Raw genomic sequence first — 23,395 nt, forward strand, 5'->3', positions numbered from 1 at the left:
ATGGCTATTGGGCCGGGCCCAACAAACGTGAGCGCAGAATTCTCCTATATGGCTATATTGGTCCCATATTGGTGTTGGAAACCAAGAGTGAGTTAAACCAATTTAAATAGGTAGCTCTCGGAAGCTATTAAACAACGTATAAGCTTTGAGTTGTATACCCTTATGTAAATTGGTTTAGGATCGTTACCCTAAACCCTAAACTCTAAATTGGTCGTTACCTCTATAGCTCAAAAAAGTTGAGTCGCACCTCTATACCCTCGTGCAAACTTTTTGTTTACCTCTGTGCCCTTCCGTTCATGTTCTGTTAAAAAATAGCGGTAGAAGAGCTCTGATAGATGGGTCCCGCCATGGAAATGACCATATTACTCCTGATCCATCTCCTTCCAATTTTCTCTCTCACGCGACGCACAGGAAAGGAGTAGCCCGCATTGCCCACCCGCTGCCTCCTCTAGTCTTCCCCGTGACCCTAAGAGTAGCCTGGGCGCCGCCGCCTGCGCGCGGGGAGCCGCGCACATCGCCCGCGCGCGGGGCCGCCCGCCGCCGTGGGGAGGCGTGCCCACCGCCGCCGGTAGCCGCTCCCGTCGCCGCGCGAGGGGCCGCCTTCCTCGGCACTGACTCGGCCAGTGAGCGCCGAAGGACATGTCGACGAGGCTGACGTTGATACGGGAGAGGTCGATGGCATCATAGACCGCCGCGACGAGGAGGGGCACCCAGTGGCGGATATAGGATTGGAGGCAAGGGGGGGCTGAAACAATAGAGATGTTGATTTGTGTGAAGATTTAATGGTGATTTGAAGGTCTTACTATAGTATTTTACGTGTAATTAGGGGAGCTTAGGGGGGCTTGAGCCCCCCTCCTGTATCCGCCCCTGGGGGCACCGCCCGGGGGCTGCGGGACGCCGGCTGTGTGCCGCCATCGCTGGCGGGAGCTAAGAACGAGACTCGCTTCAGCCACAGGGACCTCGAGAACTCCATGGATGCTGGCCTGCCGCCGGACGATTGATCAATGCGAGTGTCGAGAACGAGGACTGCTTGCGCATCTGTTTGCCATAAGGACAAAATGGTCTTTCTCCAACTCCATTTGACACCATTAGTGTGAATTCAATCCAAAAGGGCACAAGGGTAAACAAAAATTCAAAGAGGGTATAGAGGTGCGGCTGAATTTTTTTGGACACAAAGATAACGACTAACTTCCACAAGGATATACACGCAAAGGACTCATAAGCTTTTCTATGCTATATGAAACATGCATCTTCGTCTTATCATGCGTGACAAAGAACGTGAAGGATCGGAAAAAAAATGCTCCATACACTAAAAACTGAATTCGTTTTATGCATCCTGATTACAAAGTTTGATTTATTGTGTATTTATTTATTTTCAATAATCTTTTCACAGATTACATATATGTAGTATATGTATTTCCTTCCTCTGAACAAACTATTCACACATTTTACTATCCTGGACATGTTCTCACAAAGGTTACCGAGATCGGTTGGTACTGCATTGACGTGAACTAGTCGAATGAAAGGCTTCTGATGTCGCGTTGCTGATCAGCAATCCCTTTGGCTAAACGTGACGATAGTGGCAGCAAGTCAGCTGCCGCGGCACTGAAGGATTTGCTATTCAATTTTGGATTGAACCATCTCCTTAACGTGAGGCCACTGATCCTCATCCTCCCATGGGATTCCTCCCCTTGGTATGAAATTCCTAATCGCCTCAGGAGAGAACCAACTGCTTGACCAATTCTGCACGCCACCACCCAAATTAATCTCCTCCAAAAGTTATGAAATTATTTAATGGATAACTGAGATATGTTTTCAAGTTTCAAGCTGAACAAACTTCCCAAAGTAAAATCCTACTTTTCCATAAATATATAGCATATGTAATCAGAGTAATGGGTGCGATTTCACCTTCCAGCAAGCTTTAGTGTTTTTTCCCTTTCATCAATGTCGACCAGTTTCTTTTCTGTGGGTAACAAGATTGTCACGTTTGGTAACCTTGCACCTGCATCACATAAGAAATATTAGAACAGAAAAAACTATGATATAAATTATACTTCGTCCATCCACAAATATAAGCACTATTAGGTAATTGAGGTTTGTCCTAAGTCAAATCTTTTAACTTTGGCCAATAACATCTCTATGAATTATTTCAAATAGAAAGAGTTACATATTATGATAGCTATCATGAATTTTTGCTATCGACAGTCAAAGTTGGAAAAAGGTTAGACCTATGACAAATCTAAAAATGTTTATATTTATGGATGGATGAAGTACAAGTATATATTTCTCCAATTTCTTATTGGTGCGTGAGTACATCACAGAATAACTATTTAGGGCCTGTTTGGCAGGGCTCCAGCTCCGGCTTCTTCGGCAGCTCCTGCTGGAGCCCTATCAAACACTTAAAAAGTGGAGCGGCTTCATACTGTAGCATGTGAGAAGGTGGAGCTGCGGCTTTGCCTGCGAGGAGGTGGAGCCGATGGAGCCACAAAACCTAGCTCCACCTGCTCCAGCTCCGGCTCCACCCTTTTTGTAAGGAGCCGGAGCCCTCCCAAACAGGCCTTAGTTTTTTTGCATGAAGAAATCCTAGAACGGTGAACATTTGACAAAAACAAAGTGACCATGTGTTTGTAATTCAGCTGGCTATTTGCAAGGATGACCTAGGGTTTATAGACAATACCCAATCAACCATGATCTTTGAATCATCTACCATAAACTGTACAAGCCACACAGCCAGAAGGCTGGTGCGCCATGGCCCAAAGGCCGGCCTAATAACTCTTGCTAACACGCCCCCGCAGTCTGATCATCGCCACCACATACGTTCAGACTGGATTTGAACTTTGCGAAGAGCGAAGACAATAGCCCTTTGGTGAAGATATCCACATATTGAGACTAAGTCAGTACATGCAGGACAGGTAGATCACCAACAGCCACTTGCTCCCGAACAAAGTGGAGATCAATCTCGATGTGCTTGGTACGCTGGTGCTGAACAATATTGGAAAACATGTAGATAACACTGATGTTATCACAATAAACAAGGGTGGCACGGCGAAGAGGAGCGTGAAGCTGCTGCAAGAGTTGGCGCAACCAAGTGGCCTCTGCAACTCCATTAGCCACTGCACGATACTCGGCTTCAGCACTTGACTGAGAGACGGTGTTCTAATGCTTCGAGGACTAGGAGATGAGGTTGTCACCAAGAAACACAGCATAACCCGAGTTGGACTTGTGCGTATCCAGACAACCAGCCCAATCAGCATTAGTGTACACCACAAGATCAGGTGATGTAGGCGGTCGTAGCAGAAGCCCCAGATCAAGAGTGCCCTGAATGTAGCGAAGAATGCGCTTGAGCGCAGCCAGATGAGACGTGCGAGGATCATGCATGTGGAGACAGACTTGCTGAATGCGTAGGCAATATTAGGCCGAGTGAAGGTCAAGTACTGTAAGGCACCAGCGAGACTGCGAAATTCTGTAGCATCGGCAATAGGAGCACCATCCGCAGCAGCAATCTCCAGGTTGGTGTCAACAAAAGTCGAACAAAGGCTTGCAATCAGCCATACCAGCATAATCCAGGATATCTAGCATGTACTATCTCTTAGAAAGGAGAATATTGAGTTGCATGCACCGACCAGTTCAACCCAAAAGCTTAAGCTGATGGAGAGAGGTGGGCAATTCACTTATATTCCAACACTCCCCCTCACGTGGAGGCTTCCTCAGACCTCAGACGTGGAATAGGAGCGAGCAGCAATTATTTTATTTAATCGCGCTAACCAGGATTCGAACTCGATACCTCTGGCTTTGATACCATATTGAGTTGCATGCAACGTCCAGTTCAACCCAAAAGCTTAAGCTGATGGGGAGAGGTGAGCAATTCACTTATATTCCAACATAGAAGACCATCGCCACTGCGCTGAACATGCATACCCAAGAAGTGCTGGGAATAAACCTTGTACGCTGGTCTTTGTGAATAGCAGCAGCACATGGTCCTTGCATGGTCCAACTGCAGCATGTGGGTGTGTTTTCTTCAGCATCTAGGATAGTAGCATCTCTATGACAGTAGCAGCTCTAGAGGACAGCATCTTAGACCACTTTTAGACTATCATCTTTAGACTAGTTTTTTAGCATCTTTGACTGCCTGTCCTGGCTGCCTATAAATGTGTAGCCTCCTCTCCCGTGGAGAGTATGGCATTGTGTATGACTGAATGAAGAAAACCCAGAAAATTGCCCCAACACTGAGTGTCATCCTCTCAGCTCAATGAGAGTAAGAATTGAGCTTCTAACAACTGGTATCAGGGCCGTACTTTCCTATAGGTTAGACATCTCCTGCTCTTCTCCTTCCCAAGCAGCCCAGCAACTAGCAGAAGCAGCTAGCGCAGCAGCACCAGTAGCAGCAGCACCTACTGAAGCCCCTGTTCCTCCTTCCTCACCCGAGCAGACGAGCAGTAGCTCATCTGAGGCTGCGTCTTCTCCACACAGCAGCCCCTTGGAGCTCGGTCGCCTCGAGCGCACGGCGTTAGCGAGACGCCGAGCTCGGTGCGCCAGAGGAGCGTAGGCGAGCGATGGCACAAGCCGTTGCAGCAGCGGCGAGGGCGGCCAGGCTGGCGTCAGCAGAGTTGGCGGCGGCCAGCGCGGAGGCGGAGGCAGAGGAGGCGGAAGATGCAGCACGTGCGGCGGAGGTTGAAGTTGAGACCCTGCGCGGTAGCCTCAGAGGCTGCATCGCCGGTGACACCACCGCTGACGGGGACCTTGAGGAACTGGAGAGGGAGAGGGCGCGGGAGCGGACCGCGTGGTGGGCAGCAGCCCATCCCCACGGCGGCGGCGGCCTGGAGGTCGGCGCGCCCGGTGGCGGCCCAGGGATCCGCACGCCCAGCGGCGACGGCGGCGGCGTGCAGGGCGGCGCCCGCGCTCCTGGCGGCGGCACGCTGGCCGGCGGCCGCGCCCCTAGCTGGGGCGCCCGCGGCAGCGCCCTCGGCTACCACGGTCTCCAGGCGGAGGTCAGGGATGTTGGTCCCGGTGCCGGGTGGCCAACCCTCACCAAGTCCAACTACGTCGAGTGGGCTGCGGTGATGAGGGTGACGCTCCAGGTGCGGCACATGTGGGATGCCGTCCAGTACGACGGTATCGACTACGACGAAGATCGCCGGGCGCTGGATGCGCTCATCGCCGCAGTCCCTCCCGAGATGCAGTTCTCGCTTTCCCAGAAGGAGACTGCAAAGGAGGCCTGGGATGCCATCACTGCGGCTCGCATCGGCAGCGACGGCCTTCAAGCCAGGTGGAGACATCGATGACTTTGCTCTCCGTCTTAACAATCTGTTGCAGAAGATGGTGACGGTCGGCGACGACACCTACGACGAGGAAAGAGCTGTCGAGAAGCTCTTCCACTGCGTCCCCGAGAGGTACAGGCAGACTGCTCGCTCGATCAAGTCTCTGCTGGATCTCTACACCATGACGATGGAGGAGGCGATAGGTCGCCTCAAGGTCGTCGACAGCGACGAGCCACAGCCTCCCTCGGGAGGTATCTCCATCGGCGGGAAGCTCCACCTCACTCAGGAGCAGTGGAGACCTGGAGCGGTGACGGGAAGAAGGGGGAGCCCTCTTCCTCGATTGGTGGCCGCAAGCGCGGCAAGCCGCGCAAGGGGCGCGGAGGTGCCCAGGCCGGAGCACGAGGGCGAACCGAGGGCAGCGCCCGAGGAGGCGCTCAGGGCTGTGCCGCCTATAGGCCCAAGGCAGCACGAGACGACGCTTGCCACAACTGTGGCAAGCCCGGCCACTGGGCCAAGGACTGCCCGCAGCGGAGGCGTCGGGGAGCCCACATCGCGGAGGCCTCTTTGTCTTGCAGCTTGCAGGGACGACGAAGCAAGGCAGTGGCACGAGCGCTTTGGGCACCTCCACTTTGAGGTCCTGAAGCGGCTCGGCGCCAAGGAGATGGTGCGAGGCCTCCTGTGCCTCGACCAAGTGGAGTAGCTCTGCGACGTCTACGTGCTGACGAAGTAGAGGCGGCACCCCTTCCCTCAGCAGGCGAGCTTTCGAGCCGGGGAGCGGCTCGAGCTCGTACACGGGGACTTGTGTGGCCCGGTGACACAGGAGGACGACGCTACTTCCTGCTGCTCGTCGATGATCTCTCTTGCTACATGTGGGTGATGATCCTCGGCAGCAAGGGAGAGGCTGCGGACACCATCAGGCGTGCTCAGGCTGCTGCGGAGGCAGAGAGCGGCCGCTAGTTTGCGCGTGCTGCGCAACGACAATGGCGGCGAGTTCACGGTGACCGAGTTTGCAGCGTACTGCGTGGATGAGGGCATCCAGCGCCACTACTCTGCGCCGTACAGCCCGTAGCAGAAACGGCGTCGTCGAGCAGCGCAATCAGATGGTTGTGGGGATGCCCCGGGCCCTCCTCAAGCAGAGGGGGATGTGGCTGTCTTTTGGGGAGAGGCGGTGGTGACACGGCCGTCTACATCCTCAACTGCTCGCCCACCAAGGCACTCGACGGTATGACGCCGTATGAGGCTTGGCATGGGCGTAAGCCGGCGGTCTCCCACCTACGGGTCTTCGGATGCCTCGCGTTTGCCAAGGAGCTGGGCCACATTGGCAAGCTAGACGACAGGATAACCCCGGGAGTGTTCATCGGCTACGCGGAGGGCTCGGAGGCCGACCGCATTCTCGACCCGGAGACACAACATGTGCGCACGGCGCGCGACGTTGTGTTCGACGAAGGGCGAGGATGGGCGTGGGACAAACGGTGGACGATGACGGCTCGGCTCCTACGTACGACGACTTCACTTTCGAGTACGTCCACTTCAAGGGAGCTGGGGGAGTAGGCAGCTCTTCTTCGCCGAGCGTGCCTACCCCGGTCCCCAAGCCTACACCGACTCCGGCGACTGCTACACTGGCGGCACCACGCTCTCCAGTCACGACTCTGACTGCGCCGAGTTCCTCGTCTGCACCACCACAGCCGGCGACGCCACGCACTCCAGCACCTGTTGGGTCGAGATGGCGGACTAGAGGGGGGGTGAATAGTCCTTTCTAAAACTAATTGCGCCGGCTAACCGAAACTTATGCGGAATTGAAACTATTCGCTTAGCCAAGACTTCACCCCTCTAATTATGACTCTAAGGCACCTCCAAAAAGATCCTACACAAAGCAAATGGAGTGCCAAGCTAGTAAGAGCTCTCCTAACAATTCTAATGCCAAGTCATACAAGTCTAAGCACTAGTACTTCACAAACCGGGGGAGCTCCTACACAATTCTAATGAGCAAAAGCACAAAACCAAAACTAAGCTCACTAGATGCTCAAGGACAAGGATACACAATCCAAATCCAAGAGCTCAACTTGCTTAGCTACACAATCTAAGTAAGAGCAACTAATTAAGCTACACAAGCTAACTAGTTACACTAGGATCTCTACTTCTAGCTACACAAGCAAGAAGATGATTAGCAAGCTACACAAGCTAACTAATCATTAGAAAGCAACTACACAAGTACAAGATATAGATGAATGTAAATACAAGGCTTGTGATTTAGAGAATGCAAACCACCGAGAAGAGTAGACAAGATTGACACGGTGATTTATATCCCGAGGTTGACTTGGTTGCCACCAAGCTAATCCTCGTTGAGACAAGCTCCAAGGTTGCCGCCGATCCTCTTGCTAGTGGTGACTCTCAAGTCACACTCTAGCACATGATCCGGCCGGACCACTTGTTGCTCTTCACGTCTCGCTCAACTAGAGTTGCTCTTCGCGGCTCCCGCGGGGTGAGCAAAATACCCCTCACAATCTCTTCTCCGGAGCACCGCACAATCTTCTTGCGGGCTTCAACGGAGCCTCTTGCCACCAAGCCGTCTAGGAGGTGGCAACCTCCAAGAGTAACAAGCACACCGGCTTGCAACACGATCACCTAGTGCCACTCGATGCAATCACTCAAAGCAATCGCACTAGAATCGCTCTCTCACTCGATCGGATGATTACTATCAAGTTAGAGTGAGTAGAGGGCTCTCAAGCACTCTCACACATGGACACCAAGTCCCCAAGGTGCTCAGCCACCTCAAATGGCCGACCACACCCTCTATTTATAGAGAGAGGCACCAAACTAGCCGTTACACTCAAATCTCGTGAAAACAGAGTTTTCGCGGACTGTCCGCCTCACAGAGACCGGACCGTCCGCCATTCAAAACCAACGGCTAGAACTGCAATGATTATGTGTCAGAGTCGACCGTTAGAGCCCCGGGCGGACTGTCCGCACCCTTGGGGCGGACTGTCCGCGGTTCAAAACTTCGAACCAACCGATTTGCAAACGTCTCTGACTAAAACTGGAAGTGACCGGCGGACTGTCCGCTCCCTAGGGGCGGACCGTCTGCCGTTCAAAAGGTCAGCACACACAGAAACCGCAGTGTTTCTGTCCCAGAATTTTTAGTAGGAGGCGGACCGTCCGCCCCCAAGGGCCGGACCGTCCGCAGTACAATTTGGACCCCCAAGACAGAACTACCAAGTTTCTGCGCCCGTTTCAGCTTTTAAAGGCGGACCGTCCGCCCCCATGGACCGGACGGTCCGCAGTTCATTTTAGACCACCAATAGAGCCAAAAACGGTTCTGTTCGAGCTCATCCGAGATAACGGCGGACCGTCCGCCCCCAAGGAGCGGACCGTCCGCAGGTCTATTTCCAGCAGAAATGTATATCGGTAAAACGGCCATAACTCTTAGCTCCAATGTCCAAATATGGTGATCTTGAACTCTATGGAAAGCTTATTCAGAGGGCTACACAACCCAACTGAATATTTGATCCAAAACACAATGGATCAAAGCAGTATTTCACTTCAAGAGCCAACCTAATCTCCGAAGAACACCGAAAAACCTTTCTAGCTTCCCAAGTTGATAAACATCAACTCCAACTCTTTCTCCTTTGCAAATGTGCCAACAACACCACATGAACAACACCATGTGCATGTGTGTTAGCATTTCACAAACGTTTTCAAAGGATTTTCACTTGATCTCACCACGCCACTCGATCCTAGCAACATCGCAATGTTAGATCGCTCAAGTGGCACTAGATGACTGATATGCAACCAAGTTTGCCCCTCTTGATAGTACGGCCATATACACTAAATCCGGTCATGCACTTTTCTACCCAATCTTTGACTGGTGAAATGAAATGTCCTACAAGTCATACCTTTGTCTTGCGCATTCCATTTCATCTTCCCAAATATTGATGTCACACAAGCACCAAACTCCATCAAGCCCTTTGATCATCATCATGAGTCAACACTTGGCTTAATCTTTCTTGAATGATATGATCCACTCCATATTATCACATGACCTCTTTGGTTCATCGATCTTGACCTTGCTCACTCTTCACCGTTGCCTCGGTCCATCGGCGCCAAATCTTGCCCAAGCTTCACCGCCTCGCGGTCCCTCGCTTCAAAGCCTTGACTTGCACTTCTCCATTGCAACCGGTCCATCAAGCCAAGCATTGTCTTGATCATCTCCACTTTGGTCACATAACTCCATGTCATGTCTCATATGCAATGAGCTCCTCGATCACACTATATGAGCGTAGCATCAACCATTAGTCATTTCTCCTTCATGGCACATGTTGCTCATACTAGTGTCTTTGTGTGGACTAATCTCCTGTGTATCTCAACATAAATACTTATTAGTCCATCTAAGTTGTCACTCAATTACCAAAACCAAACAAGAGCCTTTCAGCACCGACAGCCACTCCTCCGGGCACGTCTACTCCAACACCTGCTCATGCTGAGCACAGCCTAGTGGAGTTCGCTACTCCGCTCTCTCACGATGAGGAGCACATTGACGCGTACCACGACGGCGAGCCGTTGCAGTACCGCACGATGGAGGACCTTCTCGGCGATCAGCCGACGCCAGGACAGGTGCCTCACGACCTGGAGGCGCAGTTGCACCTCGCGTGCGATGATGGCGAGCCTCGATCTTTCGCAAAGGCCGAGGGACACGTGGCATGGCGTGTCGTGATGCAGTCGGAGATGGATGCGGTTGTGAAGTACCGCACCTGGGTGCTTGCCGATCTCCCTCGCGGTCACCGCGCGATCACCCTTAAGTGGGTGTTCAAACTGGAGAGGGATGAAACCGGCGCCATTGTCAAGCACAAGGCTCTCCTGGTGGCACGAGGTTTTCGTGCAGCAGGAGGGGGTTGACTTCGACGATGCCTTTGCTCCCATGGCACGGATGGAGTCCGTGCGACTTCTCCTTGCGCTGGCTGGCCAGGAGGGCTGGCGCGTCCATCACATGGACATCAAGTCAGCGTTTCTCAACGGCGACATGGAGGAGGAGGTCTACGTGCACCAGCCACCGGGGTTTGCGATCCCCGGCAAGGAGGGTAAGGTGCTACATCTGCGCAAGGCCCTCTATGGCTTGCGGCAGGCGCCGAGGGCGTGGAATGCCAAGCTGGACTCCACGCTCAAGGGGATGGGCTTCAAGAAAAGCCCACACGAGGCGGCTATCTACCGGCAGGGCAATGGCGGCAATGCCCTACTGGTGGGTGTCTAGGTCGACGACTTGGTGATCACCGGCATCAAGGATGCGGAAGTGGCGGCGTTCAAGGACGAGATGAAGACCACCTTCCAGATGAGCGACCTGGGGCCTCTCTCCTTCTACCTGGGGATCGAGGTACACCAGGACAACTCCGGGATCACGCTACGACAAACCGGCTACGCCAAGCGCGTCGTTGAGCTAACTGGGCTCACCGACTACAATCCAGCTCTCACTCCGATGGAGGAGAGGCTGAAGCTAAGCTGTAACAGCACGGCGGAGGAGGTGGACGCTACTCAGTACCGGCGTCTTGTGGGGAGCCTTCGCTACCTCGCCCACACACGGCCGGACTTGGCGTTCTCCGTCGGCTACGTTAGTCGGTTCATGCAGCGACCAACAACAGAGCACTAGCAGGCTGTGAAGAGGATCATCTGCTATGTTGCGGGGACTCACGATCACTGTCTCCACTACCCGAGGTGCCCTAGGGTGGCACACTTCGTCGGCTACAGCGACAGCGACCATGCCGGCGAGATCGACACTAGCAAGAGCACGAGAGGGATCCTCTTCTTCCTCGGCAAGTGCCTCGTTAGCTGGCAGTCGGTCAAGCGGCAGGTGGTGGCCCTATCCAGCTGTGAGGCCGAGTACATAGCGGCCTCTACTGCTTCGACTCAGGCGCTCTGGCTCGCTCGACTGCTTGGTGGTCTCCTCGGCAGAGACACTGAAGCGATGGAGGTTAGAGTGGACAGCAAGTCCACTCCGGCCCTGGCGAAGAACCCCGTCTTCCATGAATGGAGAAAACACATCCGGGTGAGGTACCATTTCATCTGAGGCTGCTTGGAGGAAGGGAGCATCAAGGTGAGCTACATCAACACCAAGGACTAGCTTGCGGATCTGCTCACCAAGCCCCTTGGGAGGGTCAAGTTCCTTGAGCTTTGCTCTAGGACCGGGATGGTCCAACTTTCCCACAAGACGACGCACAAGACTTAGTGGGAGAATGCTGGGAATAAGCTTTGTACGCTGGTCTTTGTGGCTAGCAGCAGCACATGGTCCTTGCATGGTCCAGCTGCAGTATGTGGGTGTGTTTTTTTCAGCATCTAGGATAGTAGCATCTCTAGGACAGTAGCAGCTCTAGAGGACAGCATCTTAGACCACTTTTAGACTAGCATCTTAGACTAGTTTTTTAGCATCTTTGGCTGCCTGTCCTGACTGCCTATAAATGTGTAGCCTCCTCTCCCGTGGAGAGTATGACATTGTGTACCAGTGAATGAAGAAAACCCAAAAAATTGCCTCAACACTAAGTGTCATCCTCTCAGCTCAATGAGAGTAAGAATTGAGCTTCTAACAAGAAGTGATGCAATTCACCAAGGTCCTTCATAGAGAATTCCTGCTGCAAGGTTGAAATGATTTGTCGAAGAAAAGCGGGTGACGAAGCAGTAAGAATGATGTCGTCAACATACAGGAGCAAGTAAGCTGTGTTCGAACCACGCGATAGACGAAGTGTGAAGTGTCCGACTTAGCCTCAACAAACCCCAGAGACCAGATGTGTAGCAAACCGACTATACCAAGACGGGGAGCCTGCTTCAACCCATAGAGTGACTTGTTGAGCTTGCAAACAAAGTCTAGATGGGTGGAATCCTCGAACCCAAAAGGCTGCATATAGTAAACTGTCTTAGTTAGGGTGCCATGGAGAAAAGCATTCTTCACATTGAGTTGATGAATTGGCCAATTGCGGGAGAGTGTCGTGAGATCACAGTGCGAACAGTGGCTGGCTTGACAACTGGGCTGATCATCTCGGGGAAATCCATACCTGGGCATTGGGTGAAGCCACGCAGGGCCCAACACGCTTTGTACCGCTCAAGGGACCCATCAGCGTTTAACTTGTGCTTGAAGATCCATTTCTCGATGACCATGTTGGCGCCGGGCGGACGCAGAACGAGGTCCCAAGTATGGTTCTGCAGCAAGGCACGATGTTCCTCTTCCATAGCAGAAGGTCTTGGGCACCAAAGATAGCGGGACGGTGTGGAAGAGCGCCGGAACACGGAAGCCGCTTTTGGCACGTGTCGTCTTGGGGTGTTGGTTGGTGATCGGAGGCACGACCACGGCGCCTTGGGGCAGGGGCGGTGGAGCATCCTCACGAGGGCGGCGGGTGTACACCTAGGTGATGGAACACACCGGAGGTCCCCATGGGACAGCCGGGGTTGCCGCGCATGGATGTTCCGACAAAGACGGAGCACCAAGGGCTGCGGGTGGCTCTGGAGAGAGCGCTCCGGAGGCCAGCGACAGGAAACCAGGTGGAGGTCTCCGGCCACGCACACTCGAGAAGGTCGCCGAGGTACGCGGTGTGCCAGGAGTCGGGGGTGCGAGCCCTCACACCGGGCGAAGAGGAGGCAAGCGCCGCACGTGGCAGTGCGGGCGAGGAGACGACACCGGGCGTCATAGAGGGCGTGTCGAGGAGCGGAGGCCCGGTTGGGAACGCATCAAGTGGTGCTGAACCAACTAGACTAGCACCTGTTGCAGCCGCATGTGGCTGTGCGAGCGAAGGATCTCCAGAGCCTGCAAGAGTAAGATGCACAGGTCCCCTAGGAGCTGGCAAGTAGTCAGTGACATCCAAAAAATCGAGGTCGGCCAATGAGGGGGATGAACCACGCTCGGCATAGGGAAAGGTTGTCTCGTCGAAGACAACATGACGAGAGATGATCAATCTGTTGAAGGAGAGATCAAAGCAGTGGTATCCTTTATGGTGAGCGGAGTAACCCAAAAAGACGCACTGGGTAGAACGAGATAGTTTGTGTGTGGCTATGGCTGAGAGGTTGGGATAACATTTGCACCCAAAAACGCGAAGATGATCATTGGAAGGAGCAGTGCCATAAAAGGGCAAAGTGCAGGGTATACAACTTCAACGGTTTGGTGGGAAATATGTTGATCAAGGTGGTGGTAGGGCTTCAACCAAGAACGAAGGTGGAAGAGAAACCTAAAACAGGAGGGAACGCACAACATTGTTATTGGAACGAATAATGCGTTCAACTCTACAGTCTGGGGTGAGGTATATGGACACGACATGTGGAGATAAACAACATGAGTAAGGAAGAACATGCGGGAAGTGGAGTCGTCGAATGGACGGCCTTGATGTTAGTGTTAAACTAGGTGGAAACAAAGGCAAAGAAGTGAGAGAGTGTCGAGATGGCGTCAGATTTAAGTTTTAAAGGAAACGTCTATAAATAATGAGATGACAATGAGAGCAATCATCGAGAACGACCAAATAATATTTATAGCCAGAAACACTAAGAACCAGATGATGTCCATAAGTCACAGTGTATAAGACCAAATTTATTGGTCGCTCGTGATGCTGACACATGAAAGGGTAGACGCATGTGGCGACCTAGCTGACAGGCATGATAAAATGTAGAACTAGTGTCATGACGACAGGCAGGGAGAACGGAAGACGCAAGCTTGGAGAGGACCCTGTGACCAAGATGTCCAAGGTGACGATGCCGAAGTGTAGACCCATCGGTGGCAACCAGAGACTATTTAGCCGGGAGACGAAGAGGGTACAAGGGACCAGAGCTATTGCACCTGATGATCACGTTCAGAGATAGAAGATCCTTCACAGAACAACCAGTTGGGTCAAACTTGACAAAACTTGTTATCGATAATAAACTGGCGAACAGAAATCAAATTCGTAATAAGCTGTGGAGAAACCAGAACATTATTAAGATGCAAAGATGGAGGGATGACTGTATTACCAGTGGCTATAACGGGGAGCAAGGATCCGTTACCGACAACAACAGACTGAGGAATAGGATACCGTGAGGAAGAAAAATGTGAAAGGAGATCAGAACAGGAAGACATGTGAGAAGTAGCATTTGAGGTGAAGTACCACTCGTTATTCTGCGCTTGCTGTCGGGACATGGTGCTGAAAATCAATCGGGTTGTAGAAGCCCGGAGGTGGCGCGACCCACTGTCCAGCATGCGTAGGCGCTGCTGCAGCAGGAGCAAGCTGCTGTGTGGGGGGCTGGAAGAGGAGGGCCTGTGGCTGCTAATGACGCGCCGAGGGGAGGGGGCGCGAGTGGAGGCCAGGGCCACATCTATATGGTCCCGGTCCACGGGTTGTAGAAGGAGGGCCACTACATGCCCTCGGACGAGTTGGTGGCTGTGGACGTGCCATCATTCTATCCGTTAGTCCATGCAGGCAGGCCGCCCTGCTGCTCTCTCGTGGCGCTTGCCGCCATGCTTGCTGCGGCGGCTCTTGGATGAGGAAGAAGGCGCGCCCCCGGAGCCCGGCTGCTGTCCAGCACCCATGGAGCCCTGCTACTGTCTAGTGCTCCTGGAGGCAGGCTGTTGGCGTGAGGTTGAGGAAGCCGACATAGCAGTGGAGGCGACGAGGGCCGTCAATTGGGGCGACACCTGGTGTTCCATGTTGAGTTCCTCGATGAGGTCGGCCTTGGCATCGGCGAAGGAAGGGAAGGGGCGTCCACAACAGAGAAGCATCACGACATTCTTGAAACGCTCGTTGAAGCCGCGGATGAGGTGAAGGACTAGGGTGCGGTCATTGATGACCTCACCCAAGTCAGCAAGCATGTCCGCCATGCGCTTGAGCTCCTTGGTGTTCTCGACGATCGACAGATCGCCTTGTACAAAGTTGCAGAACTTGGCTTCAAAGAGCAGAGAGAGAGTCTCCCGGTTGTTGAGAAACTGGGAGTCCACAGCGAGGTAGGCGTCGCATGCATTGGAGTACCTGGCCGAAATCGTTTCGGCAAGATTGTCGGAGGTGCCGGAGTCCATGCGTTGCCAATTCGGGAAAGAGGGCGCCGGAGTGTTCCACGGGACGTGATCCTGCAGGGAGTACTTCCCGATGGTGAGGAGGAGCTGATCACGCCACCTGCGAGGATGGCCGAAACCAGGGCGCAGATGTTCTAGACCGCAATGGCTTGGGCGTGGAGGTTGGCAATCGCCACAGCTTCATGGAAAAGGAGGGCTTGCTGAAGATCGCGGTGATCGAAGACCTCGGAGTCAGCATCGGAGAGGAAGGCATCCTCACTGGGAGGAAGGTCATCGGCGTCGGGTTCGTCGGCGGCCGCACGCTCCTGCACAGCACGAGCCAGAGCATCGCACTCTGCGTCGTGTTCCCGAGCGGCAGCCTTGGCCTCCTTTCGGCGGTGGAGGCGCGCTCCAAGGCCGTGCGCAGGCGCGCAGCAGCATTGGTGTCAACTGTGGCGGCGGCGGCGGCCTCCTTTGCTGTGGCACCAGCATTGGCGGCGGTTGGGGCAGGCGGGGGGTGCCAGGCATCGCGGCACAGCGTGGGCCGGTGCGATACTGATGGCGCTGCTGGGGATGGCGCGCAGGATGGAGCCTATAGGGCGCGAAAGGTGCAGCCAAGGAGGCGCGCTAGGGCAGCGGAAGATGAATCGGGTTGGAAAACCGGACTCGTGATACCATGAAAGAGGATGAGGAGGAAAATTGGTAGTAGATTACTCAATCGGATGGCAATGCCCGTGTACACATATATAGGCAAGGATGACCTTGGGTTTATAGACAATACCCAATCAACGGTGATCCTTGCCTAATTGTGAATCATCTACCATACAAGCCACACAGCCAGATTGCTGGTGCGCCATAACCCAAAGGCTGGCCCAATAACCCTTGCTAACAATCTGGCCCAATACCTATCATAGTTTAATGTTCAAACAAATTTTACAGGAGCACAATAATCCAGAAACTATGCATATTTGTTATTCTCCACATTTTTTGTCAGGGTGGGGGTGGGTGCAAAGCATGAATGTGTTGAAGCTGTATATTACTTGATTCCCTAAAAAATAGATGCAAAAACAAATTATTTGATGTATAAAAAACTTTAGAATTCACCTGCAGCGAGTCGATGCTTCAAGGATCTCAATGTTGTAAGAAGAGAAACCTGCAAAAAAAAAAGGAAAGAAAAAAAATATATAAGAAGATTCACTATCAATTACAAAAACAATGCAAAACATACCACTTTACCCCCAATGTTAGCAACAAAACAAGGACATACACAAAATAGGGGGGACTCGACTATGGGAAGAGGTCCCCTTGGCAACCGAGTTGCTGCTGTTTCTCACCATATATAGAACCTTTTTCTTGGGGAGAAACTCAGCATAGAACAATTTTCAACAGAGAAAAAGGGTGTACCCAGTGCGAGAGCTCCCACACAAGGTGGGGTCTGGGCAAGGGAATTCCTAGACAGCCTTACCCTTGCAAAAAATTCCTACAAAATTCTGCAAAGAGGCAGTTCGAACCCAGGACCTCCAAGACACAAGTGGAGAGTCTCTACTACTGCACCAGGTCTGTGCTTGAGAACAATTTCAACTGAGAAATATGCTAAAATGCAGAAGCAAGGACACAGTAATGATGTCACCTTCAATTTTATTTAGGTGAAATGATAAAGTGGTTTCATGAACATCTAATATTGCAAGTAGAAAAGGTACCTCGGCTGTGTGGATCCTTAACTTTCTTGCATCAATAACAATCCTAGTATCTTTCATGGAAATACTTCCAACTGCTCCTAATGAAGCAGCCTCCTGTGACAGCAAGCCATGCAACTTTCATTAATACCCGCAGATGTTGAAATAGAGCCAATGTTTATTGAAGATAACATGATTACCTCCAGAATCGAAAAAGCACGAATGTCATATTCACCGAATCCTTCGAAGAGTGAATTTATATTTGGATTATGTGGAATATCACAACTTATTCCCATGTTTTCAATAAAACTACTCTTCATCAAATTGTCATGAGGAAGCCTCAAACATCCCAACACTTGAGATAAAACATCGCTTGAAGGTATTAGCCCAGTTGAAACTGCATCACGATACACCCTAATTGCTGCGGACGTCCTAAAGAAGATAAAAATAACTTACTAAAAAATAACATTGTAAAAATAAAATAGATACATCTATACAAATCTATCTTGCAGGAAGTTGTTCAAGAACTATGATGGAATAAACATCCATCTAAGGGAGGATCATGCATGGAATTCATGAGGGATGCCATAGAGGTGTTGATTTTGCTGCTGCTGCGCTGATTGAGGATGATACATAGCATTCATGAGGGATGTCAATTTACTGCATTCTTGATCATTCATGAGTAGACGGCTCTCTTCCATTTCAAAGCATGTCTAGGGGTAACTATACATGATTGTTGATTTTGCTGCTGCTGTCCTGATTGAGGAAATGATTGTTGATTTTGCTGCTGCTGTCCTGATTGAGGATGACACGTGGCATTCAGGAGGGATGTGAATTGACTGCATTTCTTGATGATTCGTAAGGAGTAGGCTGCTCTTTGTCTTCCATTTCAATGCATGTCTAGTGGCTACATATGATTGTATACCAGCATGGCTTCCTGGATCAATCCTAGCATAGCCTATCAATTCCCCAACATCGTGCACTTCATAGATATGGATCAATCCTAGACAAGCTGTAAAGGTGGACCAGAACATTCTTTACAGCACAAACCACATCCAGTATGTGAAGGACTCTGTCAACTATGTACAACTGTTCCATGTCAATTTAGCCTACAGGGTAATCTAAATAAATTAACCTAGCATTAGGTTCCTTCGAATTACATATGTGAGACTATGAGATGGTCTGGCAAGGCTGAGGAGCATACCATTTGTTGTCAATTTGTGGTTTCCCTAAGCTGAAGTTGACAATAATATTCCCAAGCAAGAGATCACTGTCAAACATTTGTAGACATAAACCTGAATAGAAGTTGTGTCAGCAGGTACTCATCAGACATAGAACAACAGAGGAACAAACAACAACAAATCATCTTAGTCCCAAGCAAGTTGGGATAGACTTGTTATCCAATATAGAAGTGGAACAAATAAAATGACTCCCAGAAGGCATGCACATAAGAAAAAGGGTCCAATAAGTAGGTTAAGGAAACAAAGAGAAATTGAGCAAAATGCACCACTGGTCACCAAACTTGTACAGCTAGTTCACTTAGGGTCGCCAAACTCTCAAAACATGTATTTTGGTCCCCAAACTCTCAAAATGTGTATTTAGATTCATCACAGGTCCTAAATGCACCACGAGAGCATCCAAAGCCAACGTGGCATGCCAAGTAGCACCATATCGACGAACATTTTGTAAAAAATCCTCTTAACTTCTATTATAATAACTCAGTGTCCTCTCTCCTCCCCTCCAATCTCTCTCCTCTCCTCCCCTCATATGTTTATGTAGCATGGGGAGAAGCAAGCCATGGACGGCCCATGGTCTGGGTTCTCCGCTCGCCGTCTGCCCTGCATCTCCTGTTGCTCTCGCCGTGGCCTCTGTTAGACAGTTGATGTATATGTGTGATCAGGGTCCAGTGCCTGGCTTGTTAGCCGGCCAGCCCATGTACTTGGGCCCGAGCAAGGCTTGTTAGCCTGCCGGCCCTTAGTTGATATTATAGAGATACGATAGGTTAGAGTCCTAGGAGATCTTGATTATGGGTTTCCTTTAGCCTCAAGATCTCCTCTCCCTATATATGTAACCTCTGTATATCTCTTAATAATCAATTCGATATTTCAAACAAATCCAATCTCTTTCATGGTATCATGAGACTAGGTTTTCCTCCTTCAGCTGCCGGCGCTGTTGTACGCGTGCCTCTCCCACTAGCGCTGCTCCTAGAGCGCCCCTGCGCTGCCCGCCGGCACCGTACCCTGCACGCTCGCCTGGCCTAGCGCCATGTCTTCCGGTGTCGACGCCGCCACCGCCAAAGCTGCTGCCGCCGCCTCTCCTGATGTCGACGTATTAGAGATATATTATTGTTGTTCCTTGTACTGAGTTTACTTGTACTCCAAGCCTATACGGCAATATATAATAGAGGTCACCCCCCCTCCTTTGGATGTGTGGTGTTTCCCAATTCACTACATGGTATCACTGTTAGATGTATAAGTATATTTTGTAGTTTTCCCATTGTATAATGGGTTTTGTGCATATTTACTAATACCTGTACATGTATATATTTGGGCCTAAAGCCCTCATGATAAATACAAGTGCTATTCATAACATGGTATACAGAGCCAAAATTTAGGGTTAAAGTTCATTTCCTCTCTCTCCCTGGTCCTTCCTCGTGCCGTCGCCAGGCTGCTTCGTTGTGCAGCCCTCTCCGTCGCTCCGTGGCCAGGACCTTCTCAGTCTTCTTCAGGTACTTTTTCTTGGATTCTAGATTCTGGTGCTTCTTTTCATATTGTAGGAAAATAGGATGCGTATAATGCGTGGGATTTTTTGCTGATTATATAGGAGTACATGGCTTGAAAGGCAAGTAGCCTGTCCTAGAGATAAGGAAGGTTATCCCGGGATTACAATCAATCCTAAACTAATCATATTCGGAGTTGCCTAATATACTCTAACATCCCCCCGCAGTCACAACGGGAGCGCGCAAACGTTGAGACTGGAGAATAAGTCGAACGGATGACATTCCCCCGCAGTCGCAACCGTCGATGCGCAGCAGATGTTGTGGCTGGAATGGGAGCCGAAGAGGCTTGTCAAGCAGATGGTAGCCACTCGGAGGCGTCGGGTAGCTGCAGGTGGCGCTGAGTCACCGAGCGGCGGCGCCGGAGGGGCGCAGAGTGGCCGAACAGAGGCACCGAGTACTGCAGGTGGTGCTGAGTCACCGAGCGGCGGCGCCGGGGGGGGGGGGCGCCGAGGGGCCGAACGGAGGCGCCGAGTGGTCAGCCGGGGGCATCGGGTGGTCGACCGGTGGCGCCGAGGGGCCGCGAGTCAGTGCTGGAGCCACCGCCGCAGGAAGGCGGCGACACCGACGGTAATGGCTTGATCACGAGCATCGTCGCTGTAGCCTGGAAGGGCGCAGCAACAACCTCATCCTTCGGGAGTGTCGACAATGAAGCGAGGCGCTTGGAAATGGTTGAAGTAATTGAATAGGAGGATCACTATGACTATAGCCCTTGGTAGAGTTACTAAAGAAGAAAATGATCTATTTGATATTATGGACGACTGGTTACGAAGGGACCGTTTCGTTTTTGTAGGATGGTCCAAACGACAGGGCGACGCAAACCCGATCTCTGATCGGGAAAAAAGAAACACAGCAGCAGCAGGCGAACCTTGGGGTACAATCTCGGGTGCCCCTAGACTGCTCCCTCCTTCCTTATCTCCTTCCCCCGGTCAAGGACAGAGGGAAAAATCAAATGGGGAGAGGAGAGGCTGTCCCTCCCGGACTCCATGGCCGGGCACCTACCCGCCCTCGAGGATGCGGGGCTCGCACTCAGGTCGGAAGGACCCAGCAGTAGGGCGCCGGCGGTGAGGGGGAGCGTCGGTGCTCTGGCAGATCGGGAGCGACCGGTGGCGAGCAGCAGGGGCTAGCCAGATGGCGCAGTGCCCCCACGGCGGAGCGGCCCGCCAGCGACGACGGAGGAGCGATGTGGTGGAGGAGCATGGAGGCCGGGGCGGAGCGGGGTGGTCCCGCTGCAGCTCGTCCTGGCGGCGGATCTCGACAGATGGCGCCGGAATCGACCGGCGGCGCGGTAACCCGGCCCGATCTCGCGGCTTTGATGGCACAGAGGCCTGGCGCACCTCGTGCCTCCTCCGCAGCCGCGTGGTCGTGCACAGGGCAACGACGGCGCAGGAGGAGAGAGGGCCAGCATGGGGCCGCGCGCACGGGGGGAGTCGGCGTGGAAGGGGCGACGAGGGACCCGACGAGATCGCATCACCACGGGAGGTAGGTCCTTCTACTGTGCTTGACAACGCGACGGCGCAGCGGATCAGAGGGATACGCGCGCTGATCCTAAGAGGGCGCTGCCCCCGGCAGAGATCGATCTCCCTAGGGGCGGCGCGATGGCAGTGGAAGCGGGAGCCTAGGTCGAAACCATAATTCGTGATACCATGTAGGAAAGTAGGATGCGTATAATGTGTGAGATTTATTGCTTGAGCCCTTTGGGCTGATTATATAGGAGGACATGGCTTGAAGGGCAAGTAGCATCTCCTAGAGATAAGGAAGGTAATCCCAGGATTACAATCAATCATAAACTAACCATATCCGGAGTTGCCTAATATACTCTAACACATATGACTCCTGATCGCACCAGTCTTTCTTCCATTAGTACACCATGTGTTGAGTGTGTTTCCTTGGATATAGTGCTGAGCATAAGGGGTATCGTTGTTGGGATCCTGTTGGCTGTCGAATGAGGATTTCACGGGATGTTGCTTTGATGAGTCTCGTCCTTTTTATCCTCGTCCTTCTCCTGATGCTTCTCATGCATCTGTCATTGAGCCACTCTCTTTCCTACTCTTTCCTGATACTCTTATTGCCCCTCCACATCTAGTGCCTTCCTCTGAGTTTTCCGTTGAGTCTCCTGTAGTTCCTTCACCTGTGGAGCCTTCTTCAATGGCTCCTTCACTTGTAGTCCCTTCTTTCTCGGAAGATATTCCACCGGTTCCTGTGGGCACTGCTTATGACAGTAAACCTCCTGGCACATGTGTTTACACACGTACTCGACGGGTTGCGAAACCATCTCCTGATGCACCATCTCCTTTTGATGAGCCATCTTCCTCTGTTGCACCTTCTCCTCTTGATGATTCATCTTTTTCTGATGTATCATCTCTTTCTGATGAGACAGTTTCTGCTGTGGGTTCTCCGCGATATGCTCTTCGTGATCGGCAGTCAATTTGGCCTCCAGATAGGCTTTGTTTTGCTGGTACTGTTCTTTCTGAGCCTACTTCTTACTGTGAAGCCATTCATCATCAGGAATGGCAGCATGTCATGGCAGAGGAGATTGCTGCTCTTGAGCGCATGGCACATGGGATCTTGTTTCTATTCCCGCACATGTCCATCCTATCACTTGTAAGTGGGTTCACAAGGTTAAGACCCACTCTGATGGTTCTCTTGAGTGCTACAAAGCTCGTCTTGTAGCGCGTGGTTTTCAGCAAGAGCATGGTCGGGACTATGATGAGACATTTGCACCTATGGCTCATATGACCACGGTTCGCACTCTTCTTGTTGTGGCTTCTGTTCGTGAGTGGTCTATATCTGAGCTTGATGTGAAGAGTGCCTTTCTTAACGGTGAACTCCGTGAGGAAGTGTATATGCAGCCACCACCTGGGTATTCGGTTCCTGAGGGTATGGTCTGTCGTCTTCGCCGCTCGCTTTATGGCCTCAAGCAAGCTCCTCGTGCTTGGTTCCAGCGTTTTGCCTCTGTTGTCACTACTGCTGGCTTTTCTGCCAGTACTCATGATCCTGCGCTATTCATTCACACTTCCTCTCGTAGTCTCGTGGTCGGACTCTTCTCCTTCTTTATATTGATGACATGATCATCACAGGAGATGATCCTCAGTTTATTGCCTTTGTGAAGGCACGTGTCAGTGAGCAGTTTCTTATGTCTGATCTAGGTCCTCTTCGTTACTTTCTTGGGATCGAGGTTTCTTCCACACCTCAGGGTTTTTGTCTGTCTCAAGAAAAATACATTCAGGATCTTCTTGATCGTGCTTCTCTCACTGACCATCGTACTGTAGAGACTCCCATGGAACTTAATGTTTATCTTCGTGCCACTGATGGGGAGCTTCTTGCAGATCCCACTCGTTATCGTCATATTGTTAGGAGTCTTGTCTATCTTGGTGTTACTCGTCCTGACATCTCATATGTTGTACATATCATGAGTCAATTTGTGTCTACTCCCACTCAGCTTCACTATAGTCATCTTCGTGTTCTGCATTATCTTCGTGGGATCATATCTCGTCGCTTGTTCTTTCCGCGTTCCAACTCTTTACAGCTTCAGGCATATTCTGATGCTACTTGGGCTAGTAATTCCTCTGATCGTCGATCTCTTTCTGCTTACTGTGTTTTTCTTGGTGGTTCTCTCATTGCTTGGAAGACTAAGAAGCAAGTAGCAGTTTCTGGTTCGAGTGCAGAGGCTGAGTTGCGAGCTATGGCTTTTGTGACA

At 51.6% G+C, this 23,395-nt stretch overlaps 1 protein-coding gene across 3 annotated transcripts in view; it reads right to left on the reverse strand.

Moving 5' to 3' along the window:
* Positions 1 to 1,289: 1,289 nt before the first annotated feature.
* LOC120691282 (pentatricopeptide repeat-containing protein MRL1, chloroplastic-like) overlaps positions 1,290 to 23,395 on the reverse strand; it is a 41,029-nt gene continuing 18,923 nt past the window's right edge. Inside the window, exons 14-19 of one of the 3 annotated variants that reach the window (XM_039974323.1) lie at positions 18,124 to 18,214; positions 17,120 to 17,351; positions 16,944 to 17,036; positions 16,348 to 16,396; positions 1,909 to 2,002; positions 1,290 to 1,743 (exon numbers count right to left, since the gene is read on the reverse strand). In XM_039974323.1, coding sequence (XP_039830257.1) covers positions 1,512 to 1,743; positions 1,909 to 2,002; positions 16,348 to 16,396; positions 16,944 to 17,036; positions 17,120 to 17,351; positions 18,124 to 18,214 — 791 coding nt within the window. In that variant the 3' untranslated portion in view covers positions 1,290 to 1,511. The other 2 variants (XM_039974324.1, XM_039974325.1) reach the window with 2 other exon arrangements.

This window comes from Panicum virgatum, chromosome 9N (genome assembly GCF_016808335.1).
Source record: "Panicum virgatum strain AP13 chromosome 9N, P.virgatum_v5, whole genome shotgun sequence".
Classification (NCBI taxonomy): Eukaryota; Viridiplantae; Streptophyta; class Magnoliopsida; order Poales; family Poaceae; genus Panicum; species Panicum virgatum.